At 40.7% G+C, this 24431-nt stretch overlaps 1 protein-coding gene across 2 annotated transcripts in view; it reads right to left on the reverse strand.

Annotated features, from left to right (window-relative positions):
• Positions 1-24431, reverse strand: part of EFR3B (EFR3 homolog B) — a 501803-nt gene that overhangs the window by 45688 nt on the left and 431684 nt on the right. For both annotated transcript variants that reach the window (XM_069233752.1, XM_069233751.1), the window contains exons 12-16: positions 15334-15385; positions 10533-10705; positions 9651-9726; positions 4580-4741; positions 957-1088 (exon numbers count right to left, since the gene is read on the reverse strand). In XM_069233752.1, the coding sequence (XP_069089853.1) occupies positions 957-1088; positions 4580-4741; positions 9651-9726; positions 10533-10705; positions 15334-15385 (595 nt within the window). The remainder of the gene's footprint in view (positions 1-956; positions 1089-4579; positions 4742-9650; positions 9727-10532; positions 10706-15333; positions 15386-24431) is intronic.

Consider the following 24431-nt stretch of genomic DNA (forward strand, 5'->3'; position numbering starts at 1 on the left):
CAGGGCGGAAGGAAACAGCCTACAGGACCAGGAGCAATGAAGTCCCATTAGCCAAAGCAGGAGCAATGACAACCATGAAATCAATGTGGCAGATGGCCAAAGGAACAAAAGGCTTCCCTTCCACAGGGCTCCTTTTACATCTTCCTATGAATGGGCAGGCCTCACGCTGGACCCTTTCAGGTTAATGAAGTTTCTGAACCCTCCACAGCTATTTTTCCTGGAATGAGAGGAGTTACATTGCTCACCCCCAGATCACCCAAATGTACACTCACCTCTGCTGTATTTCTGATGCTCAGAAAGCATGTATTCTTTTCATGAAGAATCTCCACACTTCTGTTAACTGCACACAGTGTCTCTGTGCTGCTTATTCTTACTGTCTCATATTACAGCCCTTATGCTTTGGCCTCTTCGGTGAGAAGCACCAGTACAGTTTTATATCAATTCAGCTGGCTTCTTGTCCTCTCCTCCTGGTCCTTGTCCACCCTCCCACTAGGCTCTTTCTGTCCAGCAGCACCATTTGCAGGTGAATTTGAGGGTTGGTGACTGCAAACTACTCCCCCTAGTTACATCTCCATCCAAGCCCCCTGCTCTGTCAAAATGAACTACAAACTGTTCCCAGAGTACTGCTAAGTTCTTCTTAACAACATGTCACCAGAAAGTTTTAGTTGAAGTGTCAGAGTCTAGAGTCATTCAGGTAGGAGGAAAGTTCTTAGGTCCTCAGGTTACAGTGCACAGCAGGTAGGTCCTTTTAGGGCTCGCTCTATTCTCCCTTGTACAGTAATCCATACCAGGATTCACCCAGCACACAAGCACCAACATCCACTGCATCACCACACTGTCGCAGCATGGTCACTCAGCCCAGGCATTCCATCACTACAATTCTCCACTTGAAATACCAGTTGCTAGCAGAGTGGCTTGTGAGAAGTGAAGAGACAGGAGCAGCACTAGACACAAACCTCATGCACGTGCTGACAGAAGGCAGGTACTGTTGTGAGCTGGCTGATCACATTCAAGTAGGCAGCAGAGATGGCATAAAGGGCACAGCGGTTATACACAGGAAGGTTATCTTCATTGGTCAAGGCAAGTTCCTGCAAAACATAACAAAGCAACACATTTTGTTTTGCAATACACGAAACTAATATAAAAATCTAATCGTATGAACTCACACATACAGACAAAAAACACAACCATCCATCCAAACCCACCAGGCAAGGCTAACAGAACTATGAGATGACAGTTTTTCTGGAATATCATGCAGCTTCTGGTTTATTCAAACATCAATCTTTGCAGAATGCAGAAAAAGCAACCACTGTGGAAAAACAAAACATTGATAGTGACTGACATTATTTTATGGAGGCTGCAAAAATATGTCATTAGGAGCATGTGTACCAGAGTCTGTTCATTTCTGTAATAATATCACAATTTTGGTGAAGACCAGCTCTCTCCTTCATAAATATAGTAATGTCTCTGTGTTGCATTTTATGAAAAGCATGACAATGGGCAACAAAGTATACACTGTCTTCATTAAGTAAAATCTAAAAAAAAACCTGTGTGGCTTTTAAAACACATCATGGGAAACTGATAATTGTACAGTCTTGTGGGACAAGCGCCTGTAACTTATGATTACCCTACACTTGAGGCTAGGTGCAAAACAGCTTGTTAACCCTGTTCCAAAAAAAAATAAAAACTTTCAATTTAGCAAAATAAAAATCAGTCTCTTCGCCTGTCCCAATGCACACTTCTCAGCCTCTGCTTTGACGTATGATGGGATTACTGTAAAAATGGATATTAGTGTAATCGTTTTCTACCTTATGTCTGACACTCAAATGTATAAATCACTATGACTGAACATGTGTTAAGATCTGGGGACTGCAATCGGAGGTACAGAAATATAGAATGGGTACAATGATAGAATACGAGTAGAGGTAATATGAATGTTGAGGAGTTGCCTTCCACTTATCCGGCTACTGATGTAGAATATAATTTCTGTAAAGTTTCTACTACGCTATAAATAAACCTGTTATTTAATTATATAAAAGAAATAGCAGTGATGATCAGAGGATGGTAATGTTTCACTGAAGACTATGAATTAATATGGACTTTGTCCCTACTTCTGATCCCAGCTTGTTTGGCCATTTGCTTACTGGAGAGAAAATGAGCACAGATTGTAGTAAAAATCAGGGAGTAAGTAAATCTTCACACAAACAGGTTGGCACCCTGTGGACATACTGGGCCTTAATCTACGACAGACAATGAAGGAAGACATGCTTAGAGTAACTGCCCTGCAAAATATCCACAGAGAAATATTTTGCAGTATTACTGGAATGGATTTGACACTGGCGAAATTTAATTTAAAACAGTGAGAAAAATATTTCAACATTTATTTTTCAGTTGCTATTGAATTCTTTCTGCATATGATACTGCATTTGCCCAGTTTTACTGTCATTTTTAGTGCTCTCCTGCCCTTACATTTTAATCTCTAGGTTAGAAACTGATCTGATGGGTCCTGGTATGTTCAAATTGGTTTCTCCTATGATCTTGATTGTGACATTCCATTCTAGACCGGTTTATTGAGCAAGTGGGGGTCGACTGCATAGGACAAACATGCACTGCCTTCCATAGTTGCCTTGTTACCCCTTAGACTACCTATGAAGGTTAAATGTCATGGTATCTGCCAGCAAGCCACTTAATCCATTCTGGGGAGGATCAATTTAGTATGCAAAATGACTTGAAATAAACTCTCTTACAAGGGATGCTACTCTAGACAAGAAGCCTAGATTTAGAGAAGAGCACTTCTTTTCCATAATAGCAGTGTCTTATTGATGAAATGGCATAACTACTCATTAACTTGATTTATTTTGATGCTATCCACTTTTACAAAGTAGGAATTCACAGCAACTAGGTAGAACCTAAAAACATCAACTATACTCATACATGAAGAATAATCAGTTCAACCAGATATAAGAAATAATGTGCTCTCTTCCATAATGTGACTCAAAATTTGTACATAGGCATATCATGCAGTGCATTGTAATGCTTGAATGAACATGGCCTTTCAATTTAATCTACTGAGGTACTATTGATATATTGGTCTTCTTATGATTGAAATATGCTCCATTTACCTATAAAAATGTAATATTATGAGTTTTCCACCCATTGCAAGATGCAAAACTCTGAATGATAGAGTCTATCCCTGCGCAAATTCTACCAGGTTTTACCCGGCAAAAATCATGTGAAGAAAAACCTGTTGTGTGCAATAATTAGCGCATAACATGAAATCCTGATTTAGGTGCAAACACTGATTTGTGCCTGAATCAGGATTTACAAAGGTCTGATAATGAGGCTTTGCATGAGTGGTGGCAGGAAAAACATACATTTGTTAGAAACACCACTGATAGAGTATCACTGCCACTGGAACTTTGTAAATCTGTATTTTGAAAAAATATAGACAACCTTGCTTAAGCCGCCGGGGATAACACCGTCAGCATCACGCCTCCAGATGGATCACTCACATTATGTAAAATTATAAACAACCACGTGCTGAGATCATGTAGTGCTAGTGACCCTCAAGCATTCTATTGCCTTGCACCTTCTGTGATGGAAGTCATCACTAGAACAGCAGGATTCAGCTTTACGCAAGACTGCCATGCCTATAATACGCATAGCTCCTCTGGAGCTGGATGGGCCAACGCATACCATGCCAAAGATATTTATATTCCTAACTCTCAAAGCAGTTCCTCAGTCGTCAGCCATTATTTAGCCTTAGCTCAAACATGAACTGCCTCAGTTTAATGGTGTGGTTCACTGCTGAAGTGGCCCTCAGACTCAACTGATCCTTAAACCATCTACAAAGTTTCTATTTAATGGGCGTTCTGCATTGATCAGCAATTTCGTTCATCGTTGCATTTATTTTTACTACCGACAACTAGCAAAAAACTTCACACTGGTGAAGTGAAAACTGTCATATTAACACTGACAGTTCATTTTGAGCCTGAACTAAATCTGGAGTTGATTAAGTTGATATCAGCAACGTAACGTGATGTTGCCAAACTTCTTAAAATTAAATCTAACTGTTTAAACAAACTTACACCAATGCTGCAATGCCTAACACCGGCCTAGATGCAAATCATACCCTAAGCCAGAACAATTTTACAGTCTCCAAAATCAATATTTTCCAACTGAAAGAAACAATGCGGATTCTCACCTCTTGGTCAGGCTCTGAATTAATCACAAATGAAGACCTCTGTACTGCGAGGGGCCACCCCACAACGTATGGAACAATAACGTTTTACTGGGCAGTGCCAGACCCCTCACCTGTCAACTATGACCTATCAGGCCGATGCGTTGGGGACTGATCAGACAGAAAGGACTGTAGAGTTTAAACCTTTTACACATGTATCAGGGCTTGTTTCACAGACCTCCAAGATTAAACATAAAATATAGCAAAACCCTACTGTACAGAAACAGACCTGGGGGGGATATGGAAAGCAATACTCTAGATATTTTGCACTAAGTCAGAGAATTTGACAAATAAACTATCACAAAACAATTCCTCCACAACCCCTTTTCCCAGTCGTACCTGCACTGCTAATACCAGTCTTATGAGGTCCACCACCACCTCCTCGTTGGCCAGTTCTATGCTGATCATAGCCAGCATGCCATAGATGGCCTCATAATGTGGATGAATGTTGGTCCTCTCATTACAACTCAAGTAAATGTGTCGATACAACTGTTGAGAATGCTGCGGGAGAAAGACAAGAATTTAGATGAACGAGAACGAGAATTTAGAAAACAATGCAACCATCTATTTATGTTTATTATGGTTATTTATTACACTGCATATTCATTCACAAACTGAAAATACCTAAAGACAGTACTTTGTGAGAAGCATGAGGTAATACACTCACTTGCATCTGTGTTACGTTTAAGTAATGGAAAGGAGTTGTCATTGCTGCTCTAAACAGCACGTTGCGACTCATTACTACTCAATACAAAAGGTAAGTGTCTCTCTTGGCAACCAGGAAAAGCGATATTTATGCATTGGTTGTATTTACTAGTGAGAACCGTTTACTGTCGATTCAGACTGCATGGGACTCCAGAACTGGTTCTTTCGTGGATTCATATGTTGGAAATTATTCCTTGATGGCTCAGTGAACATCTCGGAAAATATTTTTACAAATTCTACAGGCTACCAAAGATGTTGGGATCAGCTCATCCACCTACTGAATATTTCTCAGAGGCTTCATCCATTGCAATCTTCCAGAAAACCACTGAGAGGATCTCTGTAAACTATCACATGCAAAAGCACTTTCAGAGACACAACAATTATAAAACATTTAATTTTAAACAAGGCTGGCCTCAGTGTACTAGCTGCATCTCCACACAAGGCAGGAGATGCAGTCTGCCTTCTTTAGGCTATTATTCTAAGGTAGACCTGCATCATGCCGTACTAGGTGTCCGTTTAGTGCTATAAATCCAAACAGAGAGCAGCATCTATCAAGTAGTTTTTAAGGTTAATTGTTCTTGTTTGACTGCTGAACACTTCAAGTAAGTATGGTTGAGCTGTTCAGATGTGACTGCTGCAGAAAGATGACTGCTTAGGATAACAATGCTATCCGGTACTGTTTGACAGCGAGACATACTTCGTGTCAAAGCCTAAAAATATTTGGGAAAGGAGCAGCATAAGGGTAATGACATTTCATTCCATTCTGTTCACCTCAGAACATTTCACTAAAATAGAAAAAACACAGAAAAAACATTTCCACAAAATGAGAATACTATAGCAAGAGATATGGTGAAAGATTGCTCGGGGCAGAGGGGAGTTAGTGTCAGGTTTAGATTTGAGGGTCACAATTAGGGTTGGAGTCATGGCTAAGTATCAGTCAGAGTAACTATCAGTGACAAGGTTAAGGCCAGTGTATGGTTAGATTACTGGGTGGCTGGGAGGGGCAGGTGTGAGTAGTGACCAAACTAGGTGAGGATCATGGTTAGGTTTCCATCCGGGTAAGAGTCTGTGTTGGATTATGTTAGGATGGGGGTAAGGTTAAGGGTTCGAGCCCTTTTAGGCCCTAGGCTCGGGTCAGGGAAATAGTCACGGTCAACTCTGGGGTTAGAATATGGTTATGGAGAGGATCTGGCCTGGATTAAAGATTAGTGAAAGTACCAGGGAGAAGAGTTAGGTTTCAAAGTATGCTGGAAAACAATTTTTAGAAGAAAGTTTAAAATCAAATTGTATATGAGAAGAATGGAAAACATAAGCAGTACAGTCCAATCGAATGCCTAGGAGGCAATTAGATATGACATTCTTCTGTCGGTCCCATATAAATGTAATGCCAAGGGAAGGCAGGAGCTCAGAGTCCTATACCCCATAGTGTGATCACAAACAAATTACTGAAACAATTTTAGGATGTCATCTGGAACTTTTCCCACTGTCCTGAGGAGATGGAGGAGGATGCTGTAGTCCACACTGTCAAATTATAATCAATTTCTCTTTTCAAGTACAATCACTTCAGCCAAATAGGTTTTATAAGCATTGACCGTTTTATGGCAAAAACTAAAGGAAATTCTGACATTTTTATTTCAATGCTTTTCAAGGAAAAATATTCAATGAATTGGAATATCGGTGGACTGTACTTAGAGGAAATGATACAGACTCCAGCATGAGACCATTCCACGGAGGAAAACAATGACAATCATATTGCCAGTGTGACCTCAAAAGACCCCCTATATGGTTCAAGTGCGCAGGAATTGATGGGCCAGTGGCTGAAACACAAAAGCCAACCAAAAATAAAATGAGTATCTGCCAGAGTCAAGGGATATATGAGTGTACATTTTAAAAGGTACAGATTTCACCCACGTTGGCCTGGTCAAAGCTCCTTTATCAAGATAACCGCACAGGAAAGATCTCAAAGACCATCAACTAAAGAGACTTGACAAAGGAAAATAGGTGACTCATTTGTCAAGTACTATACATATTGTTTTATTTTAAATCTTTGAAGTATCTTACACATGCATTTTCTTTCAAGTTATTATTTCTACGCACGTACACAGCAGGGGTAGTATACAGTTCCACCTCGAAGAAAATAAACTATGATTGGTAGAGTTTTCTAGAACACTTATGCAGACAACAAATCAAAAAGCCGAGTAAGTCTTACAATCTAGAAATATCTACTTTCCAGCTCCAAGGAGCCTTAATATGACTGTTACAGAGCAGGAGTGTATGCAAGTGGATGTTTTGACTCTGGGGAGCTAGGACACATTAGGCACATCCTGCACTAGAATAGCAATTGATTCCTGAAACAGGAAGCAATAAGGAAAGCTTACATTGCGAGCAGGCCGGAAGGTTACTCTAAACGGATGCTCGTCATTGTTCAGGGAACTGTTGCAGGAGTTGTTTGCACTGCATCCTCGCTGGCAGACAGAGAGACAGAGTAGTTGCAACTGACTCCTACAGGAGGGGCTGAGACCTCATTTGGTATTGAAAGAAGCCAACATGGGGCAGAGAGAAAAGGTTAAAAAACAGGGCTCACATTGAGGAGAAAAAAAAAGCTTACCTGTGGTCCCCGAGTCTCCTGTCAAACGAGATGCCATTATGCTAAATGACAAGAGGAGGGGGGCTGGGTTACTGATAAAGGGGTTGATTGACAGGAGAGGGAAAGGGCAAACAACCTATAGGGAAATAGGGGAGAATTACAAAGACCTCTTCTAAAGAGCATCAACTTATTGGCAGAGAATTGGGTGGAGATTACTATCAGAACCTGCAGCTTTGGCCTATGTAAATTGAGGGAGAAAGACAGACAGAGAGCAGAAGTCCAGGTGGAATAGAGAGAGTGACTGCTGCGTTCTCTCTTCTCAGGAGGAGGAGTTGACACACTCCCCAGAGTTTGACTAATGGCTTCTTCAAAAGGTCTAATAGGTTGGGGAGATATTTGCTTAAAACATAACCTGGCCCAGATTACCTAGAAAACATTCTGAAGAAAAAAAGAGACTATAATTCTGAATAAGGAATGAACTTTAGTTGATAAATGAGTTGCATATTTATATAAGCTCAAAATAAACCTCTTTCCCGAGCAGGAAGTTCATGCTGTCTGGTTTATCTATGACAATGCCACAAAAATTATACTATCTATAAGGAAGTTCATGCAATAGGTAATGTAAGTTATTAAGATAGACATAAAATGTACGCTCTGGGAAATGTTGTAGCATAATGCAATTTCCATAAACTGTGTTACGAAGGAATGCCAGTCATTGGAGACACCAGAAAAGATATAGGGGGTCATTCCAACTTCGGCGGGCGGCGGAGGCCGCCCGCCAAAGTTCCCCCGCCAGAAGACCGTACCACGGTCAAATGACTGCAGCGGTCATTCTGACTTTCCCGCTGCGCGGGCGGGCGACTTGCCAAAAGGCCGCCCGCCCGCCCAGCGGGAAAGCCCCAGCAACGATGAAGCCGGCTCCCGATGGAGCCGACGGAGTTGCTGGTGTGTGACGGGTGCAGTGGCAACCCGTCACGATTTTCAGTGTCGGCTTTGCAGACACTGAAAATCTTAATGGGGCCCTGTTAGGGGGCCCCTGCAGTGCCCATGGCAGTGGCATGGGCACTGCAGGGGCCCCCAGGGGCCCCACGACACCCGTTCCCACCAGCCTCTTCCTGGCAGTGTAAACCGCCAGGACCAGGCTGGCGGGAAGGGGGTCGGAATCCCCATGGCGGCGTGGAGGATTCCCTGGGGCAGGGGAAAACCGGCGGGAAACCGCTGGTTTCCCTTTTCTGACTGCGGCTTTACCGCCGCGGTCAGAATTGCCCCTGAAGCACCGCCAGCCTGCTGGCGGTGCTTCCTCCGTCCCCGGCCCTGGCGGTCCATGACCGCCAGGGTCGGAATGACCCCCATAGGGCCTTATTAAGACCCTGGAGGTCTGAAGACCACCAGGGTCTCAGTGGCGGTAGGACAGGTGTGAATGTGGTGGTCTGACTATATTAGGACAATGGCGATAGCGCCACGGTTGGACCGTCGGGATGGCCAGTTTTCCACCATAGGAGCGGCTGGCGGTCCTAATGCGCCAGGGCAGCGCTGCAAGCAGCGCCACTCTGTGGATTAAGACCCCTCTCTCCACCAGCTTTTACATAAAGACTGGCGGAGATGGGCTGCAGAGGAATCCGGGGGGGGACCATGCACTTGGCCTCGTCGCGCTGTTCAAAGTCTGCTTTGCAGACAGTGAACAGAACAGTGCGACGGGTTCTGGTGCACCCTGCGCACTGCAACATTTCTGCCGGCTCAATTATGAGCCTGCGTCAATGTTGTAGGCTGTTTCCCGCTGGGCCAGCCGGCAGAAACACTTTTTCCGCCCGCTGACCCAGTGAGAAACTCCTAATGGGGCCCGCAGGAAGGCGGACGCACTGGCGGCAACCTGATCGCAGGAGTTTGGCAGACGGCCTTTTCGGTCCATTAAACTCATAATGACCCCCATTGTGTCTCTTGGTGTCTTCCGAAAACAACCTATTAACAGACATAATTTTTCATTAACCTTCCTTTGAACTGGGTGGCAGGTAAGTGAAAATCATAAAAATTACAGCCATCCATGTGAGAGGTAAACTAAAAGGAACATTTCATATGGAAGTACAGTTAATAACTGATCAGCAACATAGCACGTCATACCTTTTTCATGAAGAGGGTATCTTGGCGGGAACACTTGTCAACCTTCAGCTTTAGAACTGATATGTCACTAATTGTACTAAAGACAAAAAAGAAGGGGTGCTTTAAAAATGCTGACAGATTGTTTTTGATGTACAACATTGTCTTTAATGCACAGCCCTATTTGTAATTTGTTTTAGCACATTTTTCTGCACTATGAAACAAATCTAAAAAAAAGATCAGATCATCAATGGACAGACAAACATGGCAGTTTACTAGATGTTACCTGAAGACACCTTCAACAAGAGGCTCTGTGGCAGAGGGCCCATGAGCTTTAGATAAGGGTGCACTTTTGAACCTAAAAGCCTGAATGGTGAGGTTGATTATACGTCTTACCCGGATCAATATGTGTCTTGGTATCAGTATATTAAAAGCATGATGATTATTTTCCAAATGTTTTCTATATTCAGTAAGAATGAGCTGCACCCTTTAAAGGCTGCAACGTGGAAACTACCTAAGACATTATTATACCTATACGACTATAATAGATAGTAATGACTGGATAACAATCAAGATCAATTATACACCATTGCCTAGTACTGTATAGGATTCTCTCAGTCTTAACCTTATAACATACAGCACTTATCAACAGAGTGCAATGTTTTATTCCTATTTATTACCCTAGTAGATTTTGTCTCACATCATCCTGCGGAGCAATGCTGATCATCACAAATCACTATTCAATTAAGTCAGCTCACCGGCTTGCAGAAAACACTTTGCACTGAAATAATGTATTGTTTTTCATAGTCTAGAGTTCATTAATCTTAATGTAGACAACAATGGAGAAGAGGTAAGCTGCTGGAAGGAGAAAACAATGTCAACAATGCAAATCCATTGAAGTAATACCTGATGGTTGAGAATTTGTGCCTGTTTCCATGGCGATCCATAAGGCTAATGAGGATCTCCAAGACAAAAAGGCGGATCTCACCATCTTCCATGAGTGATACACAGAGCAGCGGGTCAAGGAAGGAGCTGGGCAGGGCTGAAAGCAAATTATTGCACTGAAATCCTATTGAGACCTGCAGGTTTTGGAAGGTGGAAAAAGAGAGCATCAAATGAGGTATGCATAGAAATATAACAAATACAGAGATAAATTGGGTTGTTGAGATGACAATGTAGTAATTTAACACCATAGAATCTGAGAACACTGCACAATGTTAAACAAATAAAATCATATTTCAAAATAGAATACACTTTGGGTACAGTTTCATAATTTTATTGCAATATTTGTTGGTCAAAGGAATTTCGCATTGGATTTATTTGTAAATAAACACACACGTGCAGTGTATACACAAGCTCCGACTTCATGCTCCTGTAACATAGGCTATTTCTTATTCCACTACCATTTTAAGGAGGACATCCAAAGAAACATCATTTATTCCTGACTTGACACAGTGGTGAGCACCCAGTGAAGTGCACATCAATTTACTGATTGATTGAAAACCTGGACAAATTATTTCATTAATATTCTTTCCATAGAGCAATTTTAAGTTATATCAAGATAGTTCAAGTCAGGTCCAAACTGTACTCTGAGGAAGAATGCTACTAAACAGTGAAACCTTGACTCCGTCAGGGGAATGCACTTCAGCTGTACAACACTCCAAATTAGTTACTCCTTGAGAACCCTTGGCCGGTACATCTAGATTAGATTTTCTTGCAAGTGACATATGTGGCTAGAGAGTTTTTTTTATGTGTTACATTGGTTAACATGCGGCAATGTATTTATTATGTGGCAAGATGTCCACTTTTCACAAGTACTTGGCTACTTTTGGCATGATCTTCCTTTACAGTGAAAACTTATTTGACAATGAAATGGCCTGCTAGTCGCAGCAGCTCTATCCATCACATACGTATTACTAATGAGGCTTCATATGTGTGGACTCCACAAGAGTGTTGAAGTGTAGGGAGGTGTAAAACTGGCCATTGGCATGGTGCAATCTTGTGGATCTTTATGGCTCTGAGCATGACATATTTTTGAAACCTATGCTCAGAAACTTTAAATTTACTATCCATTTTCAGGTATCTCAAGCCCTCATGATGCCAACCAATACTGATTTATATGTTAAATGTCAAGAACATTTGTATATGGAGAGATGGTTATATTGAGGTGTGAGGTAGAAAGAGAAAGGTTAGGTAGAGAAAGGAAGAAGATATGCACAGGTAGAGGTAGCCAGGTAGAGAAGTGAGGCAATGAAAGAAGTTTAGAGAGCTGCAAAGTGAAAAGAGTGATGAGGTAGAAAGGGTACAAAATCAGAAGACAAGAATAGAAAGAAAGGTCGAGCAAAGAGAGCAGCGAGGAAGAGAGAACGGGGCAGTGCTTAATTTGAGCTGGTGGTTTCTGGTGCTTGGAATCGGCAGTTAATTATTAACACTGGCACTAATGACAGTCTGCCACATGGTGGCGCTGTTTGTCTAAATTGGAGCTGAACACAACAACAGTTATTTGCTAATTAAATATACGTCAAAATGACTAATAGCCAAAGCCCAAGCCATTTCTATAGCTCTGGGGGCCTGGAATAGTCTGAATTGTCACACTTGTAGGGTGCGAGAAAATACTGAAAGAGAGGCCAGTTAGACCAAGGTGGGGTAGAGAATGAAGAGACAGAAAAATGGACGTAACTACATAGAGATGTAGAGGTAACTAGAGATAGGTAGAGAGCTAAAGTGGGCAGCAGAGGTTAAGTGAAGTAAGAAGAAAAGTATAAGACCGAAAGATACATGAGACAGACAAAGAGACTAAAAGGGTGGCGGAGTGAGATGAGGTATCCAGAGAGAGGGTACATGGGAAAAGGAGGTAGAGAGAATCGCAGGGATGATTGAGGTAAAGCCTGATGAGGTGTAACAAACAAAGAGAATAAGAGAGATGAGGCAGGGAAGGGTGATGTAGAAATAGAAAGGAGAGTTAATGAAAGCCAAGGTAAACAGAAGGAGGCAAAATTTAACAAAGGGAGGCAGACAGAAATACAGCCAGAGGTAATGAAGGGTGAACAAGGCAGGGAGAGAAACAGAGGCATGAGAGCAAGAGCTAGGTGAGGTAGAGAAAGATGTATCGAGAAAGGCAGAATGGTGAATAAGGGATAGGTAGATAAAGACTCAGAGGTAGATGTGGACAGAGAAAGCGAGAGAGGATAAGGTTGACACAGACACAGAGGATAGAGTTTTCTACTGTCCTAATCACATACCAAGGAACCACTTGGAAGATGAGGGCCCTGGGCAATTGCCTATTTGGCCCATTCCTTAAAAAGAGTTAAATGTACCGGCATATTAACTACATGAGGTACAGATGGCTGCAAAGCTCCTGCTACATGTAAATAACCTCTGTTTTCCAGGGGAGGGACATCAGAACCACGTGCAGTTTTAAAAGCAACAGAGCCTATTGAGTAGGGAGTGCATCGAGGTAATTATTTCACCCAATGGAATTCTACGAGCTGGCTTGGTAAATAGTCAATATCCAGACAATATTGTCAAAGACAGCAGAGGGTGCCAAATCTCCAATTCCAAAGCAAGCTCAATTAAAATTGTGTGTTGTGGTGTTGGTAAACTAGAAATTACTGGGTACAAGACACTGTCTACAAGACCACAAGATGGTACTAAACTTCACCCTCACCCCAACAGCACACATAAGAAATGGCCAGTGAGTAACCAAAAACCTATCTAGTTTACTTCCAAAGATGTTTCTCTGCCTCTGTGGACCGCTGAGACTCGTCTACCTGCCATAACGGGAAAAAATGTAACGGAGCTACTTATCAAAAGAGTCAAGTACACTGTAAGTAACATCCTTGAATAATTACTAAGAACAACAATATCTCTATGAGAAAGTTTTGGCAGTGTACAGAACATAAATTGCAAACTTTCCAAATATGATACATCAACTGAAGCTCAGAGGACAAACCCCCTCAACGCCTTGAGACCTTTACGGGTGAGAGCTGCGCTTTATAAACATTAATTTGATTTGATACTTGAAAACACATTTACTTATAGTAGGGGTCTGTAGCATTAAAATCATAGTTTGCAACGGTACATTGGCTATGGTAACCTGGTGATGGGATGTCCCAAGATTTGGGTGTGTTCATGGAGGATTTGTTTGTGTAGTTTTAATCACAGTCTGTATGTATGTTGGTATCATTAATTAGATTATGCTGCCTTACCCTAATAGTCACTGTCTTTATTGGTTTTGAGTGAATTTCCTACTCCTCCACTTGAGTTACAATACAAGGTTCATCTTCTCTTCAAGAACGAGACAAGGTTATTTTTGACATTGAGTCATGATCTGAGTAAAATGCAGTTTTGCATTTAAATGCATGCTATGACCTTGTTGAAGGTCCTTTAGGATTGCCATTCTGTCCTATTCAAAGGGGTTTTTCGGAGACAGTCCTGCAAACTTCTGAAGTGCTTCTTGTGAGCTGCTTAGGAGAGGTGAATTCGTTCAGATAATGAGAATTGTTCTGATCACAGCAAGAAGGATCACAGCCACAGTGTAGAATACCTTTGGGACGAGTACCATAAGATCTCCTCAAAATGACCAAAATGGTGTTCTCATGAGAGCGCTCTCTTGAATCCGGGAGATATAATGGAGCACGCTGAGAAGGTTCTTGTTGTGAACAGGCCAAAAGGAGTTACATCCCATACCTTCAAGGTGTTGTTTAACAGTCTTTGGGTCAGCTGCAGTTTTTGGGAAGGCCTGAGTGTACTGCTTAAATTGTCAGCACTGTTACTCCCCAGATGATGACTTTCTAAAATGTTGATTACAATACCAAGGAAGTTCTACCTCTGTCGGGGAAATCAAGATCTATTTTCTTGTGGTTTACAATGTAATACCTTGTAGTGGCGCTGACTGTCTGGAAAAGCACATTCTTAAAGAAAACAATAAAAGGAAAGTGCTCAAATAAAGGGGAAATGCATGTGTCTCATCCGTAAGGAGAAATGGCTCCAGATATCATTTGGCAATGGCTTTATGAAGATAAACACAGTAGAACTGGATAATTCTGGAGCTTTGAAAGAATGAGAGGCACAGTGATATCCTATGGACGGTCTTCAATGTTATAACTCAGTACAAAAGTGGTCTAGTCAACTGATCTGACATTCTGAAATAATGTACCTGAATTAACACAAATTAGTGATACCCCATAACAAAAATAATTAACAAGCCCAAAAACACTATGGAGTACAACCATTAATAAGCTGATGTTCAAGACGTTTATGTTTAAAATTTAGAACTTATCCCCTGAAAGAGTTGGAAAATTGCACGAGTATTGCCAAACTACAGCAAAGGAGAGTCAAAGAGGAGTAAGGAGAGAGTAAGGTAAATGAGTGATCCCATGGTTACAAACAGCAGTTCAACCTCTACCTCCCAGAAATACAAAACAACATATAAAATTGTGATCCAATCCTTGATATGCTGATACGTCAATGATACTCCAATCAGACATATACATTAAATATCTTGGTTTCGCTATATGACATTCTTTTAATAAAACAAAGTTAAAGGGAAAGTACACCTGAGCTGGCCTAGGAGTCCATATATTGTCCTTTGGCATGTTGTAGGTGTAATATTGTTAAGTGGCAGAATTATGCATTTTCTACTGGATTCACCTCCTCTAAGAATCCGATGAACACAACATTTCTAAGTGGTCCTTAATTTGCCTACCTGAAGAAGCGATTTCAGCAGCATTATCTGAATCAGTCGTGTCCTGTTCACCCTGCGGTAGACACAGCAAGAATCATAAGTACTTATTAGGCTGGGAAACATCAACTAATTTAGTTTTCTTAATGTCTGTTGGTCTGGTTAGCTTGCAGTGTACCTTTTTTCCAGATGTTATCTACAAACCTAGCGTGTATGGAAATGATAAAAAGATATGTGAATTGTCGGAAGTTTTTTATAGGCACTCATACTCCTACTCAGTATACATTTATTTATCATCACAATTATTAGAAAAAAAACAAAAGAGCAAAATGACCATCCTGAGAACATTTCCTGTGAAAACCAAAAGGAGCTCTCTCACTGTGTTCGCCATTTAAATGGGTACTGCTTACAAACCAGAAGACAAAACCCTTTGGTTGTTGTAAAGTGCAACCCCACTAACCCTATCTATTGGCTCAAGACATCCTCCCATCTTTAATAGGCAACAATGAACTTTACAAGATTTTGCACAGTGCCTTTAAGGCAGAGGTCAGGGGGTGTCATGCCTGTTCTACAGGGTTTGCCCTACACAGGTGCTAACCTGCAATTCCTGTAAGACGTATTGCTGCTGTACCTGGAAATGCCGAAACCTGATACTACAGTGAGTCTGGTGAAATGTGAAGGTCCTACTTTTTAGGGTTTGATTTTCAGAGAGACAGAAAGACATATATCAGTCAAATTATATTGTACAGGCAGTATTATTCTTTTAGGAAAAGGTTGAAGGCTTTATTTAGTATTAAGATTAATGTCATTGTTAGTATTATTAATATTATCATTGATATACACCTAGTAGCTTTGATAGAATGTATGACAATAACAGTATCTGTCTTTGTATCCTAGTTACAAACATATCAATGTTTAGATACATGTAGATAATAGCCAAAGGATAGACACCACAGTACTGGCTTGCATGTGTTGTAACAGTTCGATCTCAGATATTCCTTCTTGTCTATGGTTCCATAAGAGATATCAAGAGACAGCGAAAAGAGACTGCAAAGCCTCCACTCATAGCCCTGAGTACTTGGGGACTGGAGGTGTGGAAGCCTCAGACTAGGCAAACAGTTGTGAGGTGGGTGCAGAAAAGTTTGTGGTGTGGGTGGGCCGCAGGCGAGGAACAAGGCAAGTGTTAGCTGTGGGAGGTGTGCATAGGCAGCACAAAAACTGCGTACACTCAACCATCATCTGCAAAAATGATAGGGCTCACAGACGAGGCACTGCCTTTGGCTGCTTCAAGCAGTGATGCAGTGAATGAGAATCAGGACAGAAAGGAAAGATACAGTTGATTGTTGTGTTTAGAAATGGTGAGTGCAAGAAATTTGGGCATATGGGGATAGTCATTTGAGGAAGTAACGTAGTAATGCAGCACTAGTGACGATGCAGCAATGCAGGTTCATGGGCATCTTATAGTCACTGGTGAAGATGAAGCATGGTGGCTTAGGATGCACACAAGAGAGTGAGCAGGTCGGCCCATGGAATGCTTGCAGATCCTGATCTCAGCAGGTATACTTTATCTAAACCCATGGCAAGATGCTCAAACTGAACTTGTTATCTGGCTGATCAGGGCGGTTCTTGTCCACACCAGTCAGTCTACCTCCTGGGTTCTTCTGCAAGAGCAGCAAAAGACTTTCTTCACAGGTAATGTATGTATCCCTTGGCTGCTGACCCCGACCTAATCACTGCAAGATTATATTAAAATCTGTAATTCATTCAATAAAGTTTAACAAAACATTTCTTAATTCTTCTCAGAACATTACTAAACCTCACAGAGAGCTTGCCTGTTTCTTAAACGTGAAGCTCAAAATCAAATTAAGAAGGTTGGTTATTGTATCAGAAATAAAGGGTACTGGTGACTGGAGCAAAAGGGTCCCCTTGTGCGGTCTCCCACAGAACTACTACAAGGAGAGAGAGTACCGTCAGGCTGAATGCCATGTGGACATAATACCAGAACTAGAAGAAACCATTTGTGGTGTCTACCTCCTAACCAAATTGGTTTGGTTGTGTATGAGGTGATGGAATCTCTGGAAATCTTTGCATACACAGGCTCAAGCTGCAGAGATGTTCCTCTCTTTTGAGCTCTGAAGACAGTTCCATGAAAAAGAGGTCTTCTTTAAAATTGTAGCTACTCATAAGAGCATTTTGTCGGATTAAAATATTTTTAGTAATAGAAATGAGGAGTTGAAGTTTACAATTGTGAAGTTCTGTGCTTTTTCAGAAAGATAATATCAAGTTTGCAGATGAACTTTTCTATCAGGCAGTCATTCCAACTGATTATAATGTACAAGATGACAAAGTCAGACAACCTTACTCAATTGCTTTTTTATATGACCTGGGCATGGACAACAATAAAATGCCAAACCATGCCACAACAAAGAACAAGCTGCATGCTTTTGCAATCTATGGATTATTTACTCTGCACTTTATTTTCTAAACCTTTTTTGCATGCAGAATCAACTAAATCTAACTTTTTAAACTTCTCCTGAAGGCATGTTCTAATGGATGATACACAGTGAAGGTCAAGAGCCTTTTAAAAGTGAGCGAGATGCTAGAGTGTTCCATCTTTAAGTGCTCCGCAGGCTGCTTTTAATCAAAGTGCACTGGTTCTTTTAAAAGCAAGAGGATACTCTAGGATAGCAATCACACGTATAGACAAGTGAATGGAGGCAGAACTCTATTTATACACATTTCAGCCATTTATGGTAAATTGCCAAAAAGTCATACTATGGCTTTTACATTTGATCAAACTTCTAAAATGCTATTTTATACTGTTTTTGTCCACTCTAGTTAATAAAAGCATATGAAGTCTCACACACCAGATTCCCTTTTCTTAGCAATTTGTCTACTAGCTGTACATTATCCTCTCCTGTTGTCTTGTCAGCAGTCAAGAGAGTTGATTGGATGCGCTCCAATTTTCTCTGAATTCCAAGACTGCAGACGGCCTTAGATGTGTGGACCACTCTTTATGCCTTTACTCTGCCCCCTCTCACCTCTAAAGGGGTCCATTATTGAGGCAGTTTAGAGTGGTCCGACATTGCTGCTCCTGGACCCGCCAACTGTCCTCTGTAGTACCTGTGTCCATTAGCCAGCTTATCAGTCTTTACGGGCTGCGCTGAGGCGAAAATGTCCACCCCAGCTCTTCCGGGCATCCACAACAGTGTACAGGACACATTTGCAACACTATTCTCGGCAAGCCTTTGTATTGGGCTTTCGCTGACTTTTTTAAAAAAGATTTTATATCTGTTTTATAAAAGAACTACTTGGAAGAAACACAAACAACCTAAATAAAACATGTGAGCTTCTCTTACAACGGAAGACATGTATCAAGAATGGGGGTACCATTTTAGCAATATTTATGTTTGTTGGAGGGGATTATGTAATCTCCCTATGAATTCCTGTCAAATATTTGCATATCATAGGCATGTTTTGATGTCAGAAGTTGTCTAAAATAAGACAATTAAGGGCCTCATGTAGAGTTTGTAATAGTAGGTGCCACGGCATGAATTGTTGGATCACCTGCCCCGCAAATTTTCTGTTCACTTACCTGATTTACAACTGGGTTTCCAATGATGGAGTAAGAGCTGGCTCCACCATTGGGAACCCTTGGTCTACAGCAGTGGTTCCCAACCTGTGGTCCGGGGACCCCTGGGGGTCCGCGGAGCCTTCTCAGGGGGTCCACGGCTGCTAAAAAAAAATCAAAACTATTAATAAATATTGACAAATTAGGTCCCAAGCTCACACTAATGACTCAGTGGGGGGGTCCCCAGATTCCAATGATGATTCAGTGGGGTCCCTGGGTTCGATTAATGATGAAGTGGGGGTCCACAGAAGTCAAAAGGTTGGGAACCACTGGTCTACAGTATTGCACAGTGATAATGCCCACATCATATTTAGAGTAGGGCAATCAATGCTCAATTTAAATGACGAGAAGACTGGACAGAGAAACTATAGCATGGCCGTCACCTCCGCAGTGCTGTCAGGCTGCCCACAAAACAATAAATGAGGCCCTAAGTCCCTAATCACCTATAATACTTTATTACATTTACTAGAGACAAAGCAATACCACAGGCACACCTCACCTGTGAAGTAAGATGATTGTATTTAAGGACACAATGGTGGGGTGATCAAGAAAGAAAGAGTGAAGGGAGAGACAAAAAAAGAAAAGGACAGTGAGAAAAATTTGAAAAAGAGAAAGAAACAGGGAGAAACTATTTGCGTTTAGGGAAAACCCGCAACACTCAATTTCTTTTTACATACTTGATTTGTTTGCAATGCACTATCTAACAAAAGAGTAGGACTGCACACCATGGTTTTAAGTGCCACACACAGCTTTCTGGATTGCAACATAGCAACATCACAACAAAGACGTGAATGCAAGTAGAAGTGGCTATTAAGTGTTGGGCAAAGCATTCCTTCCTCCCAATGTTGATAGAATGAGTGAACTTACATGGGGAAGGTAATAAACATCTACTATGGATGGCCAAGAACCCCCAGGTGACTGTGCACTTTACAAACCATAGGTTATTTTAATCGTTATTACTGTCTGTACATCCAGCTGATAAAAATGTAAGAATTCACTGAAAAGTTAGAATTCCAAAGAATCGTGCTTTCACAAGCAACACACAAGTTTTCCTTTATTTATTTTTTCCTATTATGCAGCTGTGCCAAACAGACATTTGTGTGCTTTACATTTAACAAGAGAGATACAATCTAATATTTTGATTGATTCAACAGTTTAGAATATTACAGCATAGAGCTGAATACAGACAGGACTGACTAGGCAGATATTTAATAGGAAAGCAGTAAAACATTAGTTTGAACTCAGAATAAGTGGTTTCAACCATGTTCTGAAGGAAAGGAGGTGGGATTGTGCCTATTTTAGAGGACGTAAGAGAGATTAAAAGATTAGGGACCACACAACTGAAAGACTGTTATAAAGCTAGAGATATTTAAAAGGTACGGGTGTCCAGCTGAAGGGAGTCTCAGATCCTTCAATTCACTTGAGCCTGTCTAAAATGTTGACTGATAAGGTGGGGTGCCCAAATGCAAGGCCTTATACCCTGGCCAGCAAAATTTTAATTATTTTCTTTCTTCTACTGAAAGCCAATGTATTTGTTAAAACGCTGATGAGATAGGATCAAATTGTCTTACAGTGGCAATCAGTTGAGTTATAGCTTGGAAGACAGGCTTTACTGAGGCAAGGTTAGAAGAGGAAGCTCCAATTAGAAAGATTATATTGTGATCTAGCCAAGAGAGGGCAAATGCATGAACCATATCTTTTTGGTTATCAGGTATTAAGAGGTGTTTCATTTTCTTTGTGGGGTGTAAGGAGAGCTTTGAGATAGCTGCTTATGTGCACTGATATGGATACAGAGTTTTCAATCTTGAAATTTGAGGTCTTCACTGAAGAGAAGGGAAGGGGGTGAAAAGCATTGAGTTTGAGTTTATTCAGAAAAGCTGTATTAAATTTGATACGCCAGGGGCTAATGAAAAAGACCTCCGGTTTAGAGACTCAATAGGAGAAAAGTATTTGACATCCATCATTGGACGGGATAAATGAACTTTAAAATCTCCTGTGCGAGAGCTAGGTGCCTCACCTTGCTCATATTTTTGTGGAATAAATTTGAGGTAATGAGATTGAAACCAATACCCAGCGAGTTGAAGGCAACCCCAAAGTGAAACCACAGGTTACTCCATAGAGTTAAACTGAAGAACTTTTGAAAAGAATATGGACCACTATTATAAACCTGGATTTCTTTAAAATACAAATGACAATGGAGTATATTCTTCTACAATATATCTAAAGTGTGTCATTCAGGTTTAATTTTCGAGATTCACATGGACAGGCAACAAAACAGCGGGCACGTGTCAAGAACACTAATTTGCTCCATAAGGGCTGTGAATATTACTAATTTATATATAAGTAGACAAATATCCAAAAAGGAACTTTCCATCTCAAAAACATACCAAAAACATTTATCTTTTAAATGACTTAAAAGTTAGATTCTCAAATACGTTTTAATCACAGTGAAAACAAAAAAAATTGATGCAACAGAAATAACATCCATTCTGTGAACCCAAACAATTGAAGATTTCGATGAATATGCAGTACTAAACATGCCACAAAATCAAAAATTTTAAAAAATGAAAACTATACAAAAAACTGCAAAAATCGCATTACTTATTCGAACATGTATTGTAATTTTGAATTTGCCCTAAAGCTACAATAATACAGAGCTAAACAATCTAAAGAGGATTCATTCATAATAAATAATAATTTGGGGAGCATTTTATATATTTTTTTCATTTTATTAATTTCAGATTTTGAACCCTCTGATTTATAGATGCAATACAATAGCCACAAAAATAAAATATATCAGGATTGTTTTTGAGTGTACCAAAGTGTTCTCACTACTACGAAAACTTGGCTCTTCTATATCAACAGATGGTAAGGCGCAGTGGCAATTGTATGTAACTAAACAAAAGATTCACATTTAAGGAGTGTTTCATCCAGTAGCTAAGACAAAATGGTGCCCTTTTGACTATAAACAAAAAAACATGTTAGTTTTCTAAAACATTTAGCTTAAGAAACTCAATGAACAAAAAAATATCTTATCAAAATTTGCAGTGAGACTAACTTCGAATGTTTTCATGTTGATATCTTTAGTGTGTTGTTTTCAAGAAAATATACAATAAAATAATGTTTTATAAGAAGGAAATTGTTTTACTTTTGGAATATTCATTTGGACACCACATTATCAAGCATACAGAAGTTTATCATTAATTGAAGCACATATAAACCAGTAAAATGCTATTATTAGTGCAAAATTGTGAGGTAAATAAAGATATTTCTTTGATCATTAACACATCCATGGTGTCCTCAATAATATTTTCTAAAAAATAGCACATGATCAGTTTTGAGAGCTATGAGTTTATGTACAGTAGCTATTTGGATGCAATTGGCCTCAATTAAAGCAGCTCTTAAATATGTACACTTAGGGCCTGATTTAGAAGTCGGCGGATGGGTTAGTCTGTCACAATGGTGATGGGTATCCCATCCGCAGGAAACATTAATCCCATAGTATAGAATGAGATTTAGATTTTGACGGACGGGATATCCGTCACCGTTGTGACAGAGTAACTTCGCTGAGTTCTGAATAGGGGCCTAATTTTGCTCAATTTCAGTTTTTGGACAAACTGAGAATTGCAATACGTGCTAGAATAAGTCACGCTGTTTGTATGTACTTTTCCTTCTGTCATTTATAGATCCCATGTCATGTTTAATATGACACATTCATTGAAAGCTTCAATCATTAGATTGATTTGAAAGAACGTTAATTCTAGTTTATCAAATTTTACTAGTACACGTTAATGAACATATATTATTCCCAGATGTCTACCAAACAGAACAAATAATCCAGGAACTGGGATCAAAAATAGAAGTCCAGAAAGTTAAAGTGACGACAAAACAGAATAGATGCTGAAAATAAATGCACAAATCCATGCTCTGCATGAAAAAGTGATGGTCTTGAGAACCACACAGGACGACATAGCCTTAGAATTTATAACGTAAAATAAGACATTAAAGCAAAAAATATTGGAGACTAATGTCAATCATTTTTGCTCAAATTCTGCATCTTAAAGAGGAGAGGATGCTGAAATTGTCAGGGTACACTGGCTGGTCTGGTAACTTGGCCATGCTACATTCTTGTTAAGATGCCTTCTTTTATTCAAAAAGAACTGCTGCTGAAAGAGGCTAGATGACAAGAATCAAGTGTTCAAATGCAACAAGATTGTTAAGCTCAAGGAGCTCCCAGAGTTCAAGCTTGCAAAAAGAAAATCCCCTAAACTCCAGATCATCCAATCTTAATCAGAAGGGAATCAGATTTTTCTTGACTTTTCCTTGCATGCCACAGTTTCAGCTGGACACAAATAATCATCATGCGCTTGAAGCATGCGAAGGCTTGGAAAGCATGGAACTGATTCACCAGTGCACTAGACCACAAAACCCAAACGAAACCCAGGCAAAGAAAATAAATTTAATATGTCAGGATAAAGGTAACAGAGATCGGACAGCATGAAACAAACAGCGGAGACCACTGCACTGTTCCCACAAATCAAGATAATGATACCAACTTAATTTTTAGCCTCAAATTTAAATTATATTAACAGGGCATTTTATAAAGTTTAATTTCAATTTAGCTTGTTTGTGTTTTTGTAGTTGATTATTCTTTTAATATTTAATTTTCCTAAACGTTGCAGACCCTCTGAATAGGCACTGTTGAACCTTTGCATTGACTCGGTTTGAGTTAAGAACCACTGCTTTAAGGGGGTGCGATCAACCTTGTACAAGCTATTGACCCTATTTAGATGATTAAACCCAAGTGGAAACATATGTCTAAATGGGAAGAAGCTGTAAGTAGGGACATATTGGAAGAATTTTAGGAAAATTTTATGGAGAGACAAAAGCCCTCATTACGAACCTGGCAGTCTCATGATGGCCAGGTTCGTGGTGGCGGTCGGACTGCAGCCAATGCAGCGGTCTGAGCACCATATTACATCTGTGGCAGACGTGCCACGGTCGGACCATCAGCACCGCCAAGATTAGTCATCCCAGCGGTCTGGAGGTCATGGCGGTCCTAATCCACCATGGCAGCGCTGCAAGCAGTGCTGCCCTGGGGATTAAGACTTAATTCTCCGCCAGCGATTTAATGGCGGTAGCACCACCATGAAAAGGCTGGTAGAGCATACATGTAGGAGGCCCCACGGGGGCCCCAGCACTGCCCATGCACTTGGCATGGACAGCGCAGGCTCCCCCGGCCAGCACCGTAGCAAAGTTCACTGTCTGCTTTGCTTTGCAGACAGTGATCATTGCGAGGGTGATGGTGCACCCTGCACACTGCAGCTTTGCCGCTGCCTCTATTACAGGCCGTAGACAATGCTGTAGGCTGTTTCCCTCTAGACCAGCAGGGGGAACTGAGGTTTCCACCTGCTGACCCAGCGGGAAACTTGTAATGGGCCCGACGGGGAGGCATCCACAATGAAGGCAACCTCCCCATCGGAATTTAGGC

This window comes from Pleurodeles waltl, chromosome 5, assembly GCF_031143425.1.
Source record: "Pleurodeles waltl isolate 20211129_DDA chromosome 5, aPleWal1.hap1.20221129, whole genome shotgun sequence".
Lineage (NCBI taxonomy): Eukaryota > Metazoa > Chordata > Amphibia > Caudata > Salamandridae > Pleurodeles > Pleurodeles waltl.